This window comes from Cygnus olor, chromosome 9 (genome assembly GCF_009769625.2).
Source record: "Cygnus olor isolate bCygOlo1 chromosome 9, bCygOlo1.pri.v2, whole genome shotgun sequence".
NCBI classification, from domain to species: domain Eukaryota; kingdom Metazoa; phylum Chordata; class Aves; order Anseriformes; family Anatidae; genus Cygnus; species Cygnus olor.
Genome location: NC_049177.1, coordinates 20,717,996 through 20,734,380, shown reverse-complemented (window position 1 = coordinate 20,734,380; position 16,385 = coordinate 20,717,996). Strand labels below are relative to the sequence as shown.

Below are 16,385 nucleotides of genomic sequence, written 5' to 3'. Positions count from 1 at the left end.
TCATTTAAAAAAAAAGCACTGGGCACTTTGATTCTTGTGCTAGATGTTTCTAATAGCCATACCCCCTAGGGAAGGTTTTGCTGTAATGTTTAAAAACTTAATGAAAAATTGGTTGTTATAAACTAAGATTTCCCTCCTTGCAAATGTTTTTCTTGAAACATCCATGGGAATTTAATATTCACTGTTTTTTCCTCAGTCTTGTATATTCTTGAATTGTCTTTTTCCTCCATTTTCTCCGTTCTCAATCCTAGGTCCCCTTACAAAGAAACAGACAGATGATTTAGGTGATAATGACGGTGCTGAAGATGAAGGTATTTTTTTGCCGCCAAACTGATTTGCATGACAAGGATCCCTGAAAATCTTTTTTCTCCCCTCTTTTTTTGACTTCTTGTCTTCTTTTGAAGAGTTTTTTTTAATTCTCATTTTTGATGTGTTTTGTCTTCTTGCTTGTTGTTATACATACATTTTTAATTTTTTTAAAAGAAAATGTTGTTAAGTTCTACGTTTTGATACAAAACAGTAACAATATTTAAAGCGGAGGGGTTTTTGTTTTCTTGAAATGGACTTTTGCTATGTTGCATCCCACCTTTTGACTGAATTTTGTCCATACTATTTGAACTAACACTCTTTTAAAGTTTCTGTACACCTTTTTGCATGTTTTCTAACCCTATGTATTTCACCAGTAAAAAGATGTTTTTCACTGCCTATTAGTTTGATAAACGCATCAAATATTGTGTTTATAAAAGGAAAAATACAGAAAACTGAAAGTGTCTCTTAAGCAACTGAATTTCTCTGGATAAAAAACCTTCTGCATTTATATTACCGTGAACAAATATAAATAAATACAAGACTACCCACACCTCCTTGTACAGAAGAGGTATCCCTTGAGCACCAGGCAGTGTTTGCAGGTGGTGAAGCTCTGCACAGTGCCTGTGAATTCAGTGGAGCTAAACCCAAGTCATCTGAAGGAATCTGATCTGTTTTCTAAAGCCACATAAAGATGATTATCTGCTTGTGTTCCTTGGAACCCATATTGCCAAGTAAAATCAAAACTTAGAAATCTCAAGCATGCTATTCTGTTTATGAATGATGTCTGTTAATCGTAAGTGATGCGGATTTGATTTTTTTCAGGGCTGTGAAAATGGTAACATGGGGCTCTATCTCATGGGTGGTCTCATCCCTTCAAGTAGATGTGCTTCAAAATTCTGAATCTTAAGCACATGCTTTCGTATATTATATGGCCAATGAGTAAAACAAATTTCCGTATAAGACTGATAGAGTTGCTACTTGCTTCTGTGTTAAATATTTGGGTTTATCAGTTATTATGATAAAGCTTAATATGTAAATTGCAAGGCTCTTAATTAAGAAATTTTTCATCATACAGTCCATTAACTGTGTTACTCAAACATTGTGGTCTTATCACAAGGTCAAGGAAGGCAAATATGACCATTTAACTTCTTAACTGATAGCAGAACAGAGACTTTACAAGTAAACTCAGATTTGTCTATTTTCCTTGATCTCTACTGAATGTGAAGTTAGGCATATAAATGAAAGCCCACCAGCTGGCCCAAGACTTGAAAGAAGGCCTAATTGAAAGCTGTCATTATTCAGAGTGGACTATGGTAATTCAGAGCCACTGAGCTCTATAAGGCCAAGTTATTTTTACATTAGTTCATGAGAAAATGTTGCAAAAGACATTCTTGTGTATTCTCGAAGACCTGTAATATTGAATTAGCCACAGTAAAAGTGAGTGTCTTGCTTTAAAATATGTTTTAAGATAGTTTGAAACCTGGGTTATTCATCCAGGAGACCTTAATGGCTCTTCTAATTTGCTGTATAATTGCCAAGACAGACACTGAAGGCTTAACATTTGTTGAGTCGGTGTCTACTTAGACACACTTAAAAGAGACTACTAAAACAATCTGCTAAAATTCAGCAGAGTGGCTGTTATCAGAACGTGGTTTAATATGCAAAGTCAAATGAGAATAGGTATCTCTGTCTTTGGAGAACAAGTGTCTGTGTCAGGGAAAACCCATCTCCCACCTTGACAGCTGCACGAGAGAGAAAGGACTGTAAGAACGTGGCAGTCAAACTAGAGGGGAAGAAACACATTTAAAGCATTAATAAATCTCTAACTTAAAGAACTGGGATTAATTTTCTCTGGCATACAAGTGATGGCTTTGTTCTCCTTTCTGTGCCAATAGAAGAATGCAAGCATTAGTTAGATGTTCACTGCTTCCAAGAGTCAGAGACAGGGCAAACAAAGTTTTATGATCAGCAGACCCCAAAGGTTGCTGAGGATGTCTGCTGGGTTGGTAGAAACCCTGCGTGCTAAGGCCCTGCATTTAACTGTCCCTCTGTGGAGGAGGAGTTCTGCATTGAAGCTCTAGCAGGTATTGCATATGCAGAACTGAAGAGTTCACAAAGTTTGTCACGTATTTAAATAGGAGTAGCGGGAAAGTAAAAAGCCACCTTACCTGTCTCAATTACTGACTTGTCCATTAAAGCTTCACCTTTTGCACTATGGTAGTTTTTAGAAAATATAAGTGTATCTACAGATGGAATACTGGGAGCAAAATATAACATGTCAAACTCAATGAGTGATGCAGTCAGGCTATTAGGGAGACTGAGCCAATACAGTGAAAAGGGCTGTCTCATATCCATAGAATCCATGCTACATAAGCAGATGTACAGTGACTTCCAAAATGCCCAGAAGGGTTTCTCTATTACAGAATGGTATCTCTGTTACTTAAGGATTTCAGAGCCACCACTTCCATTTCCTGTGTTAAGCATTTCCTGAAGAAAGATCTTCCATAGAAGTTCCTTGGCTCAAATGCCTGGAAAGTGTTTTATCTTGTGTCACTCATGCATCAGTTTGATTAGATTTCATTTTGAAACTGCGTTCAATAATCCTGCTCCTATCTGCCACATGTCACTACCAGTATTGCTGTCCAAACCTTGCCAGTGCAAGCACCAGATTCAGTAATCATACTTGGATCTCTGGCATGTGCTGCAACCAGTAGACCAGGCTTAATTAGATCATTTTTCATTTTTGTTTTCAAAAGACCCAAAGGCAGTAGTGCACATTACCAGCTAATGATCTGCAAATTTGCTGTTTAAAAAATGAAGGTGTTTTCAAAATCTACGAGTGTGAAATGTGTGCACTGTCAAATTGTATAAATCTTTTCCCCCTCAGTCTGGTAACGTTTTTGTTGGTGTAACCCTTTCATGCCTATGCATGAAATTGCTTACCTCTTTTTCAACAAGTAGGGAACTACCTGTGCAGACACCAAAAATGACAGTGACAGAAATGCCTATAACCAGTAAGCATCTTTGAATTTGTATAGCAGTGGTGAATTTGTGTATTTACTGACATACAGGTAAGCAATATGTAGTGTAGAAGGAAAATTTAAGTTGCTTAACAGTTGAATAAACTGCGCCTGCCCTATGCATGTGCATGCAGTCTAGGAGTGAGGTTTGGTTTAAAAAGAAAGATCTTAATATATTTATCCTAATTTCAGTGAAGCAATAATTTGAATTCATATAATGTGGCTGGAGGGAGTTCTCTATGTATCCTTATTTCCCCTATGCTAAAATCACTAGCATGACTTAAAATACAGTGACACAACTCATTAATTAGCCTATGTACTCAGTAATCAGAACTGGACTTCTAGGTAGTTAGTGCTGTATTAAATATCCATGAAGGATTGCTCACAAATGAGTTCTTCTCATCCACCACTCTGTCATACACACATTACCTAGAAAATCAATCTGTCAGTCTCAGATCCTTATTTAGTCCTCAATGCTATCTGAGCATCTCAATTTTTAATGTATTCACACTCTCAACATCCCTCTGAGATGGAGGAATGCTATTATTCCATTTTTAGAAATGAGGAATACAGGCATTGAAGAATGCAAATGCCAGGTCCACAGTAAAGCAGCGAATTGACAGTGTGTGCCTCAGAAGTGTGGGCTGCAGTGTAATTACTGGATACTTTTGCTCTTCCCTTCTCTGTTCCAATCTCTCCTGTGAAAGGGGAGACAGATTGGGAATAGATGTTGCTGTTTGTTCACAGACTGTAACTGTGATCATTCTGATCATTTAGTGTGATGCTCTGTCTTACAGGGGCCATTGGACTTCATAGAACGAAGGAAGTTCTTGGTCCGGAGCGTGTTTTAAATCTTAGCTAAAATCCACTCTTCACTTTTAAATTGCTAATGATGCAGAATCCATCTGGAGATTCCTTTGTATGCTTAACAGGCTGTAGCTTCGTTGGTGCAAGAGAAGAGTGCATTTCAGAAATGAGGATCTTCTCCAGAATTGTTCTATTAGTATTAAAATAGAGTAGGTTGCTAAGTTTAGCGTGTCATCTGCTTTCAACTGTCATGGTAAGAAACAGAGAAACAATCTTTCCGTCTGGCACTAGCTGTACATTTTTGGACTTCAGAAGTCAGTAAACAACAGAACAGATTCATCTACCTTGCAAAGCAACCACATACTCCAGCCTTAATTATAGCCTCTGAGTTCCAGCCAGGCTGGAGTATCACAAATGTTACCAGTTTAGGTGGAAGTATTGACAGATACACAAAGATGAGTTCATGTTTCCTGTTCATCATGTCATTCATTCCTGTTAGTTCTGTGATTCCCACTCTCAAGTATAGATTCCCACATCATTTGCATACTAAATTTTGCAGATTATATTCCCTAAGCAGATTTCCCTTTACATGAGGAAGATAATTTAGATGATGTTGAATTTTTGCAGTGCTGTTATTAACACTTGAAAATGTGCACAGTAAAAATTCTGATAGACCTTTAATGTAAGGACCTCTTTGGGGTTCTGTTATACTACTGTCGATGCCAAGCATTGCTTGTGCAGTAAAGTCTTAACTTTTGAATTTCTAACAATCTTTAAACAGCTTAAAATTACTACTTACCTTTAGCGATCTTCAGGACATTTAGTTAATATCTCATGTTAAAAATGTAGCATTAGCGGATGTTTACATGTTAATACTGATAAGGGCACTAGTTTATTAAATATTGCATCTATAAAGCATATGATAGATGAGGCATATTACAGGTTTGACCTGAAAGGTTAAATACTTAAAAAAAAAAAAAAAAAAAAAAAAGCTTTCAGGTGATCAAAAGCATTGCATTGATTGGTACTGTGCTCTACTTAAATACTTCAGGAAAAAGTTTAAGAAAGAGCCACACAGTTATCCACCAATGTTCTGTGTAAGGACTCTGTAGGTTTTTTCCAGTAACCAATCGCAAAGTTCTCTGTTGTTTCAGGGCTGTTTCATGTTCCAAAAAAAAACCCCAAGATTTAATTAAAAGGTTACATCAAAACATCAAAATTTCACAATTTTCTACGCTGTTTATAAAAACGCTGCTTGTGACATTTTTGTTAAACAGTTTAGTTGTCTCTGGGTATGCTTGCTTCCTTTCCTGCTTTGGTTCCCAGCAAATTGCTAAGTCACATGACTAATTCACATCAGCTTCAACTGAGTGAAGCTGTAATTGTGTTTTGTTATATATGACAATTGCGACCGGTATTCACAGTTGGACCTGGTTCCCTATTGTGTGATATAACAAACACGGAATAAAGGACAGCCCCATTCCTAAATTGCCTGCAATGTAATTAAGACCTGACATAAAAAGCAGTTGCAACAAACATTAGGTAGGTACAGAAGAGAGGAGATGATGGAAATCATCATAACAAAATTCACACGTCATATAAATAAGATCATTCTCAACTACACAGGAAGACCTACTTAGGTGTTTTATGAGCTAGCAATTTAAAGCCAAACAAATCACAGCACTCAAAACTTATTTTCTGTGTGAATAAAACCAGAAGAGTTAAATTCAAGAAAGTTTTGTACGGCACTGTTCCTGTGTGTCTTTGGAATTGCTTGTCTTTTTCGGTTAAAGTAACACTTAATAAAAATGTACAGTATACAACTAATTTCAGTTGTATGTAAAACTGCACTTCTTGGCTGGAATGTTACATTTGTACCCTGATTATTCAGGCCTGTTCAGGAAGAGCTGTTTCCATGAATAACTATTAATCTGTGTGAGAAAGTATAACTGCAGTTTACAGAGACCACTCCAGCACGAGTACAAAGGACTGATACCAGCTTCTAGGAAAAAATGAAGAGTCATCAAATCATTTAGGGTTGGGTTTTGCTAAGTAGCTGTAGGAGCTGAGTGATGAAGTCTCAATTATTTTTTGTCCACTTGGCTGCTTAACTCCAACAAGAATTTCTGAAAAAAAAATCTTTCTGCAACTTTTGTACCAATACAGAATTTTTCCTCACAGACTATTACCTAGTATTTGCTCCATTATAATTGTGAAGGATTGTAGTTTTCATGAGGAAACATTTACTCTGTAAGGTAGGAACCAACTTTTGATTACAATCTAAATTTTTTCTCTATTTCTTTGATTTAATTATTAAATAACATCCACTAGTTAGTAACATCTGTACTTAAACAGCACTCTTCCAGCTGCATGTTTGCACCTTTCAAATATTCTTAGCTATAGACTGCACTTCTCTTGGTGTGAAACCAGTGGCTGTATGACCACAGTGCAATGATCCCTCTTTTTCACATGAAAAAGCTCTTTTTCATAGCTTCAATATGGCTTGTAGGTCAGCTGGCCTCACACTGTGACAGCTTTGCAGATGTCCCCAGCACTAAATTACTGCCTCAGACACACAGGTGTGCAATTTTTCTTTTGTAGAAGGGGCTTCTTTTAAGACTGATGACTTTGGCAAAGCAGCATGAGGAAAATTTATACTACGTGTCATCTGCTCTGACATGGTACATAGGCAGAGCTTAAAATTAGGCTTACTTTATCTGCCTGTAATTTTTACAAGCATATTACTAGTACGAAATAAAAATATGATCCAGACAGAATTTATTCAGTCACTTCTTTAAATGCCAGATTTTACTCATGGATGTGTGCTTTTCTCCAATAAAAGGCACCCATTTTTTCTAAATATCCCAATATTATTTTCCAGATAAACAGACCAGTACTACCAACATTTCATTACTATTCACAGTTGGTGCTCTGTAATTCTATGTAATTTTAATTAAAGAAGAATTCTGAGACAGTCTCCCCCTGTGTTACCACTGAGCATACAATTAACTGTGTACAGTTTCTGCTGGGAACAGTCACATGGTGGTTTCAGATTAATAATTTATGATTACTTCCACACTTGTATCAGAAAAAAATAAATGCATTGACTATGAGCATACCATGTACTGAAAACAGTATATGAATTTCAAAAGACTTCTTCCTTGGTGTAGAGTTTAAACCTCAGGAGCTCATAAGTCTATCCTATGGACGATGGAGATAAATAATCTCCTTAGCACTACACTCTGAAAATTGCATGTTGGAAAGCCCTTACTATATGCTCGAGTGAGGAAAGCAATACAAGCAATTTCATGTACAACCTTTCATCGTCCTTTTGGTCTTGAATAAATGATTGTTCTAGTACTTCCAATATTGAAGATCCAATTTCAGATCTTGACTGTTCTGGCATTTTCTTCAGATTAGAATCAATATCAAAATAATAATAGCAACTGGCTTTCTATAAACAGACGCATCTGTGCCGATCTCTTTCAGCAAATTCAAAAAGCAGGGCTTTTAGTTTAACTGCCCTCACCTAGTCTTCTTTACAGTGCTTCAGAAACAATTCAAACAATTCTAGAGAGATCTTACTTGATAGCTTCCTAACTATGATTCATACAACTCAAAGGAGTAAAAAAATACACCTGAGGTTTCTTCAAAAGCTGAAGCGAGTAATCAGGGAAGTCGCTTGAATACTCTCATAATGACAAAAATGTCTTTGAACAGGAATATGCAGTGCAGTTCCTCATTTGGAAGTTTTCATGTGCTTTCTTGCTATTGTCTTCCTTGATTTTTAGCATCTGCTAGAATGGAATATTAGGATTACCCTAGGCAATGGAAAAGACTCAGATGCCTGGTAAATTAGTTCAAATTACAATTTAATCCAGGCATGTGAAAAGTTTAAATTTGCAGTTTTGTTAATTTCTTTCCAGTCAAAGAAAAAAAAAAAACTTTTAAAAACACGTATTATCCCACTGTTCATCAATTAACTAACTTTTGCTTTGAGTTAATTCTTAAGGGCTTTCGTTGCAAAAAGCAGTGTTTATCCACATGTTTACTAAACTTTAGATATTCAAAATTTTGTCCTGAGTCGATGCATCAAACTGAAAGTCAGATGATTTGAGGGAGAAGTAGGGATACCCAAATCAATGTTCGCATTAAAAAGAAACCCAAAATGATATGTCAATATCTAATTTTATTGTCTGAGAGAATGGTAGAGCTTCTGAGTTTGAAAATTGTTCCTTGAGTTCAGTGTCACTTTTAAGAACCTTACTATTTGTTTGAATGCAGGCAGCTGTTTTTCAGGTATAACCTACAGTCCTTTTCACAATCCAGTAAAATAAGAAGTACCCACACTCCTTAAACATCACGTTACCAAGGTTATATGTAATGTGTGTTGGAGGTCCGAGTGCTAATGAGCTTCCAAGTCATTTTTGAAAATTTGGACTTCAGAACTATCAAAAGACATCTGTTTATATAGATATATATATATTTTATATAAGTTGTTGATCTGTCATACTGGAAGCTATCAGCAACTTGTGTATGAGGAGAAACCTTATTTATCTTAATATGATGAATTGCTTTTAGCTAAGCAAGTAGGAAGATGGACTGAGATTTTCTGAAGTGTTCAGGCTATGCTTAAATGAGCTCAAACTGATGTTAGAAGACATTTCACATCAAATTCAGCAGGAACAGAATCAGACTGCTGTCCCGTTGCATTTGAGCAAACGTTACCATTTTCAATTCCTTTCTGCTTTTCTGAGGCCAATAACAGTTTCAAAATTATGAACTCTAGTTATAAGTAAACAAGTCACAAAGAAATGGTCCTATCTGCCCATTTCCTTATGTAAAAGATGTTGCTTGAGAAACACTTCAAGAAAAATAACCTCACTAAATATATATATGTATATGTATTGCATGTATCTTTTTTTTTTTTTTTTTGGTACTTTCTTGAGATAAAATTTGTCTTAATATTTTTTCCAGACATTCGGGACAGTGGGGGACCTAAGCCTGTGATGGTGTATATTCATGGAGGGTCCTACATGGAAGGCACTGGAAATTTATATGATGGCAGCGTTCTAGCAAGTTATGGGAATGTGATAGTCATCACAGTCAACTATCGCCTTGGGGTACTTGGTAAGAAGCTTTCAGCTTTCCGTTAATCCCTGGTATCTGTAATGCAATTCATGCTATAGGTGAGAAAGTATTTATTTATTTTTATTGTTACTGTTTTCTTTGGTTTACAGATTTGTCTAAAAAAGCTTTTTATTCTGGGGATGAGATAAAATGGCATGGCAAGTGTTACCTGAAAGAGCCTCTGTCATGATTTGCATTTAATGGTATGAAACAGGTGTTTCCATTGCTGAGTTGATCAGATGGAAGTGTTGTTTTTTTTTTCTTTTTTTTTCTTTTTTCTGTGAATAGCAGCCATGCTTTACTTCATAGACAGGTAAAATATATGCATGTATATATTTATTTGCTTTCTCAGGCAAGTTGGAAAGTGAATAGTCACCTTTGATTGTTTCAAACTTGGTGAATAGGATATGCTTATGCTGTTGGTAGACAAGTGGTATGCTTCTGGTAGCTTGTATTTCTTTCTAAAAAAAAAACAAACAACTTTGCTATTTATTCACTGTAGTCATATATATGATGCACATTTGACAGTTCTTGTGACAATTGCATGATTGTTTCTTTTGTTCTGCATATTCTACTGACAAATTTATTGCTAAGGCTCCTGAAAGCAGGAATTCAATTCTGGGGTATTATGGAAGTCAGTACAGTAATTTCACAATACTTGCATGGGTATACGAGTGTTCCCTGTAATATCTGACGTGGCTTGATAAGATAGGTGTCTTTCATAGCAGCAAGTTAGTTCTCAGGACCAGTGAACTTTATTATCAGTTTGTGAGCAATAGCAATGTCTGCTACTCTGATTTCTTTTGTATGATCATTTTATTTCATTGGTGCTTTGTTTCTTCATGTTCTGAACTCATTTAGGATGATACCTGAATTTATTTGTTTTGGTTTGCTCATCTGGATAACTTATCTCCAATGGCTTCATATGTATTAAAATTTTGTGCATGAAGATACTTAATGAAGTGTCTTGATGGAATCTTTGATGGGAATAGATTTTAACCTAGATTTTGAAAAATAGTCTATTGTCTATTGTAGTTATGTTTTACATGTGTTTTTTATTTTCCGGAAAGATCATAAACGTTATTGGCTTCCAGTTAGTATTCTTAGCATTCAGTTAGAGGTTTCATTTGTGATTTTCTTCTTTAAGCAAGGAAATCCTGATATTTTGTATGTTTTTCTCCCTTCTCTTGTCTGCCTATTTACTTCAAGCCCTTAGGCATATATTAGTGCTGCAGTTAATAATATATAATCTGTAATCTGTCTCTGTAATCAATATTTTATTTTTATACCAGTGCTCTTGTCCGTGAAGTTTTGAACATTTATCTGCATTATATACTAGTAGGGTATTCTGTCCAGTAATACAGTAGCTATTATCTGAAAGCATTGTTTATTTTTATGAATTATATATTCAGATTCCTAAATTCACTTGTAGTTGCAGTGTTTGAAAGTACTAGTTGCTTGAAAGATGAGAATTAATTCACATATGTTGATGGTAATGGCTTTTCCTTTTGTAATTTCAACACTGATCCCTGAGGTAACCAACTGCTAACATCTTATTGAGCTTAGGAGGATTTCATTCATGTTCGTGCTTTTGTGGTTCTTTGGGCTTTGTGGTCTTTACAGAGCCTCAAGGGGCAGAGACCTAATTTTCTTTTAAGTGGGACCTATTACATTAAAACCGCTAAAACTCAGAGTAGAATCCAGTGATTGGTATGAATACTTGAAATTACCTTCAACTCAGCTAAAATAACCCTGTGCCAGGCTTGTAGGGTTTTCTTAGTATAATAAATGTACCTTTTAACTAAAAGTAGAAGTCAGTCATGTATTTTGTGTCTGGTACGATGCTTATCTGTCATGTATTAAATTAATAATGATGACATCTCTAAATAGGCAGTGTAGAAACATGCTAGTAATCAGAAAAGAAAATCTGTACAGTTTGCATTTTCTTCTGGCTGTCTTTATGTTTCCTGGTCTTTAGATAACTGTGTGAGATAGCCTCAAAGTTGGACTTTTGTGTAATCATACTAGATATCAACTTTTATTTTTGTTGTTCCAAACTCTTGTTCATCAGCATAGAGAAACTCTTGTTCATCACTATATGGCAGATCATTACCAATTGCAGTCACATTAAATAAGATAAGGTTTTACAAATACACAGCTGACAAATTCTCAGTTTCTCTTATCTGACTCACATCCCATAAGGTGAGAGGTTGAGCTTCACTGTCCTGCATGAGAACTAATGTCAATTAATTGCTGTTTAAAATGCTTGGCTGTACAGGGCCTTACTTCCTTTGTCCACATGTGAAGATGTAGGGACAAAATGAAGTCCATATTCCCATTTTCATGTGACCTTTGTTAGTCTGGTTTTCTTGTATCAGTCTTTATGGATGTATGTTTTAATGTAGGTGATCTGTGTGAGCCCTAGGAGTTCTGCCATTGTTTTTCCAGGATTCTCACTGTGACATTTCTTAACAAGGAAGCCAGTTAAATAAATGTTTAGGGCTGCAACAGAAACATTTTCTTCCAGACAGATAGTGATGGGAAGGGAGGATATGCTATTGTATTAGATTCCTTTTGGTACTCTTCAATCCATTGTAGACAGCTTTAGGTGCAATTCAGATTATTTTCCTGTTATTCTGATCTGAAACAATCTTTGTCCTATAGACTACTCTCCTTGAGGACCTACATTTTATGGAGGTGCAAGATTTGCTCCTTACTAGAGTTTTAGAACACTTGAAAGTGAAATCTCATTGGTAAAGAGAAAATAATGATAAAAATTGAAGTACGAAGCAAGTGCAGTTAAAAAACAAACAAAAGTCCTGTGAGTTCTCTGGGTCAATTTTGTCTTTATCTGAAGCAAGTCTGAGAATGAAAGTCTGTTAAAATCTTTCCTTAGATATTGATTAGATGGAAAAGAGAATTGTTTGCTCTGGAAACTCTGGGAGTACTCAGAAAGAAGCCATTGGAAACAGACTATTTATATCTTCATTATAATCTCTTTAAATGCAAGTCTTGTGCAAGCAATCTTGTCTAGTGAGAAATACTGCATGAGTGGTCTAATATCCTTGAAGGACAGCATAGAAGTAAGTGCAGAAATATTTTTTTATCACTTGTTTTTAGGAAAGGATGGATGTAAAAACCAGTTTCGATTTTGAACTCAACTAATTTAAGACTTCAAATGTTTATTTAAAATATCTCCAACCGGTAAAAAGCAGTTTTTATTATTTAAATTTCATAAAATAAATGTAAAAGGATTATAAATGGAATATATTTAACATCCAGAACAGATTGTGATAGACAGATTTAATACTACCAATGCTGTTTTCTATGTTCTTTCTTTTGAAAGGTATTTTTAGAAAAGGAGAATGCTTTGGGTCAGTATTGGCTGCTTCTCCTTTAGCTTAAGTTTCCAAGAGGGAAGAGAAAGGAGGGAACAGATTTATGCAGACTGCATATTCATTTATTAATTTTATTAATTTATATTTCTTGCTCTTTATTATCTTTTAACCACAGGAATTTAATAGAACTGAAAGAAAAACATTTTTAATGCAGCTCACAATTAAATTGAATTGGGGGGTGGAAGAATGATTCAGAGCAATCTCTAGGTTAAGCACTGCTTTAAATTTCCCAATTTTTCCTCTCTATGTGGTAGTAAACCGTCATTCTAAGGATCTGGGTTAGAAGGTGGTAATAAAGTAAGAAAAAAGAAAAAATATACATATTTTGTATTTTCCATTTGGCATTCTGAATAACATTTACATTGGTAAAGCAAACAGTCTGTAAGACTATAAATTATGCCAAAATGAACATACACCCATAAATGAGATTGTCTTGGTCAAAGTCCTTTAGTTATAAGCAGTTTTCCCTTTCGAGGAGAGGGAAGGCACTGTTGCTAATTCAAGACTAACTGGATTATTGTCACCTGATAGTTGGTAGATATTTGACAATTGAGTAGACAATTGAGTAGAAAACAGTTATCCTAGTTTGTTTGTTTCTTTTGCTGACTGGAAGATATTGTCTTGTTCTGTTCTGATTTTTTTTCCTCCTTCCAAGTGGAACAGAAAACTAAAAATTTTCAGTGCTTTCAAAGTAGGTGTGATTTCTTCAGTGTTAATCTGTTAAACTGATTGATCCTCATTTTGGTAATCATTTACTTTGTATTGTTACCACCAGATATTTTTTTTTTTTCTTGTCTTGCCTCTTTAGTTTTCCGTCATGGTAGTGCTACTGAAAATATTAGAGAAGATATTTTTCTAATATATTTTCAATTTGTTCAATAGATGCTCTCAAAAACATCCAGTAATTTTAGACATAACCCTTTCAAAAATTGCTTTATGAAGATTTGAAAAACTTTAGTCAACTTCTTAAAGATATTTTGATGAATTAGTGTCCTGTGTCACTTCAGCATTCTTGCACATATAACCAATCATGCCCTGTTCTGCAACCTGGAGAGTTGTCTTGGCTTCTGAAAATAAGCCTCTTCACTTTAATAGAAGTAAACTTTACCCACCTATGTCATAGTGACTATTCAGTTTAAGTAGCAATGGAATAAGAAGGTTTATCTTAGTTAGAGGAGATAAAAAAAAAAAATGCAGTAAGATTCTTTTTGCTACATTGCTTAGACTGTGGAGTTTTCTTTTATAGTTCACAATTTAATATCCAGTAAAGCTGGGAAAACGTTTGATCATTAACGGCAGTGACAAGCACATCCATTATCTTTTTATGAAACGTTAAAGGTGCTGTCAGGAGATGGCATTTTATTCTGACTTTGCTGTACCACCAAAGGGTCTCTGATGAGCTTTTTTCTACTCTCTCTTTCCCAATATGTTTGAGTAAAAATGATAGATGAATAAGAAATTATATATTATTGCCTAATTAAAAGTACATTACTTTGAAAGTAAAGATGAGAAATTAATAACAAAACACATCAAAACGTGCAGTTAAAAATCATTCATTTAAGTTTTCTGAATTGGAAGAACATATAAAGAATGTAATTCATAAATACTTTTGGGGACACTCTGATGGAGACAAGTTTCCATTAGAGTTGTAGATATTAAGTTGTTTATAAATGAATTTTTATCATTTTGTGGTTACACAGCAGGGAATTTGTCCAGAAAGCCTTATCTGATCCCACCTTATCCTTGGCCATTACTGTTTCACGGTATGAAACACTCCAAATGAATTTGATGCTGGATAAATAGAAGAGGCTAAGGTAGAAAGCATATTGCAGTTGTCTATTCCCTCTTGTGATGTAGTCCACATGGTTTGATTTACACATACTTAAAATTCTAATAATATATTAGACAATTCTTATTTAATATAGTAGGTAACCTCTGGTCAGCCCAGATTGCAGGACGCCCAGGCATAGCTCATCTAGATTTACAGTGTCCTAATTTCATAGGTTCGTTAATAGAATTAGCATTTGGATCTCAAACCAGCTCTAATTAATGACATTTTAGTGGCTTTGTGAGCTAGTACCAGCCAAAGGGAGTCGTGTACGCAGTGAAGCAGAGAAAGGAAGATTGCCACACTTGAAGCTGTACCATCAAAATGACAAAATGGACTTGCAGTAAACAATAGGTTATTGACTAGATATGTTTAAAGGGTCAACTGCAGTGCACAGCAGGCAAAATATTTATGAAATGGGAACCCTGAATATATAGTGCACTTTTAAAATGAACCATTTCTTTTCTATTTGTGCTTTTTCTAGCACAACAAATTGACATTATCTATCTGCTTAGATAGATGGCTACATACTTGTTTCTTTATTTTTCAGGGCACAAAGACATCATTTTGTTTGCCACTGAATAGGTTTCCATCTTGGTACAGGTACACTTTAAGTAACAGGTTTATTCTAATGTTTGTCACTAGACTTCTTTTTGGTAAACAGAAAAATAAAAAATAGCAAATTTAAAACTATTAATTTTGGCATAAGAGCAGTTTATGCCATTTCTGTAAAGAGAAATTTATTTCTTGTAAGATAAATTCTCTTGATCAATATTTAATCATATAATAAAAATATTCCAGTTTTTCCAAATAGCAGATTAATCTTTGAGCTCATAATAAACTTCAACTTGATAATATTTGCAAAATAGGAAGGAGAAAGCATTCACTGAAGACAAATTATAGACATCTTACTGCCTCAGAAAATATCAAAATCTTTGACCCAATTATCTTACGTGAAGGTATTTGTAATTCTTATCATCTAGATATGTATTTCTATCTTCACTTTCCTTCAAGTAATATCTGACCAAATTAGTTTAATGCTATCATTGATCCCTTTGCAAAACCTCCATTCTACAATATTACAGATGTTTCATGTATACAAAATAACCTGTATTATATACTATATAACATCCCAAGCCTTTTTGTGTCTTGTGATGGTAGACCTGTCAGGATGCCAGACTTGGCCCTGTCCTTACAAGCAAACAGAATTTAGTCTGCTCTGCTTTTGCCGGATGCCAGACTTCCCAGGAAAGGATCTGTCTTTGCAAGCCAAGAGGTGGGGATGAATTAGGACTTTGTTGCAATCTGATCTCACTGCAGAGTATTCCAACACTGAAATAATCCTCTGAGTTTCCAATATTCTGATTTTCAACCAAGGCTGGAAGGTAGTAAGAAATATGCCACAGCTCAACCTCTAGGCTAGATCTGTACCCAGTCTCAGTGGGCCGGGTGATCTTCATTCCTAAGTAAGGCCTCCACTGTGCCTTCCCTAACCTCTGATTCACACCAAAATGAAGCAAATGAAGATTTATTTGAAACTTTTTATAGAAGTAGCAGGACATGAAGATAGCATGCTTCTGAAGTCCCAACTCATTTTGTTTTATTACATATATTTAAATAGTTTCAAGTTTTCTTAAGTTAAAATGAAGCAATTCTGTATGCTGTTGGACCTTGGTAGCAATAGATAACTTGGCAGGAATTTCATTTGCAATTGTTGAAATGTTGCTCTCATTTTTCACACATTTCAAATGCTTAATATTGCTCAATTTTTATTTTTTGTGTGTGTGTGCAATGTAGTTTACATATAGAGGTAGTAACTCAAATACTGACCTGATACTCTTTATGTGATGCCTCGTGATAATTCTGAATCAATTGAACAAGATCTGTATTTTA

General features: G+C 35.1%; 1 protein-coding gene across 7 annotated transcripts in view; it reads left to right on the top strand.

Annotated features, from left to right (window-relative positions):
• NLGN1 (neuroligin 1) overlaps window positions 1-16,385 on the top strand; it is a 374,128-nt gene that overhangs the window by 172,272 nt on the left and 185,471 nt on the right. For 5 of the 7 annotated variants that reach the window (XM_040567189.1, XM_040567188.1, XM_040567190.1 and 2 more), the window contains 2 exons: window positions 252-311; window positions 9,114-9,266. In XM_040567189.1, the coding sequence (XP_040423123.1) occupies window positions 252-311; window positions 9,114-9,266 (213 nt within the window). The remainder of the gene's footprint in view (window positions 1-251; window positions 312-9,113; window positions 9,267-16,385) is intronic. The other 2 variants (XM_040567192.1, XM_040567191.1) reach the window with 1 other exon arrangement.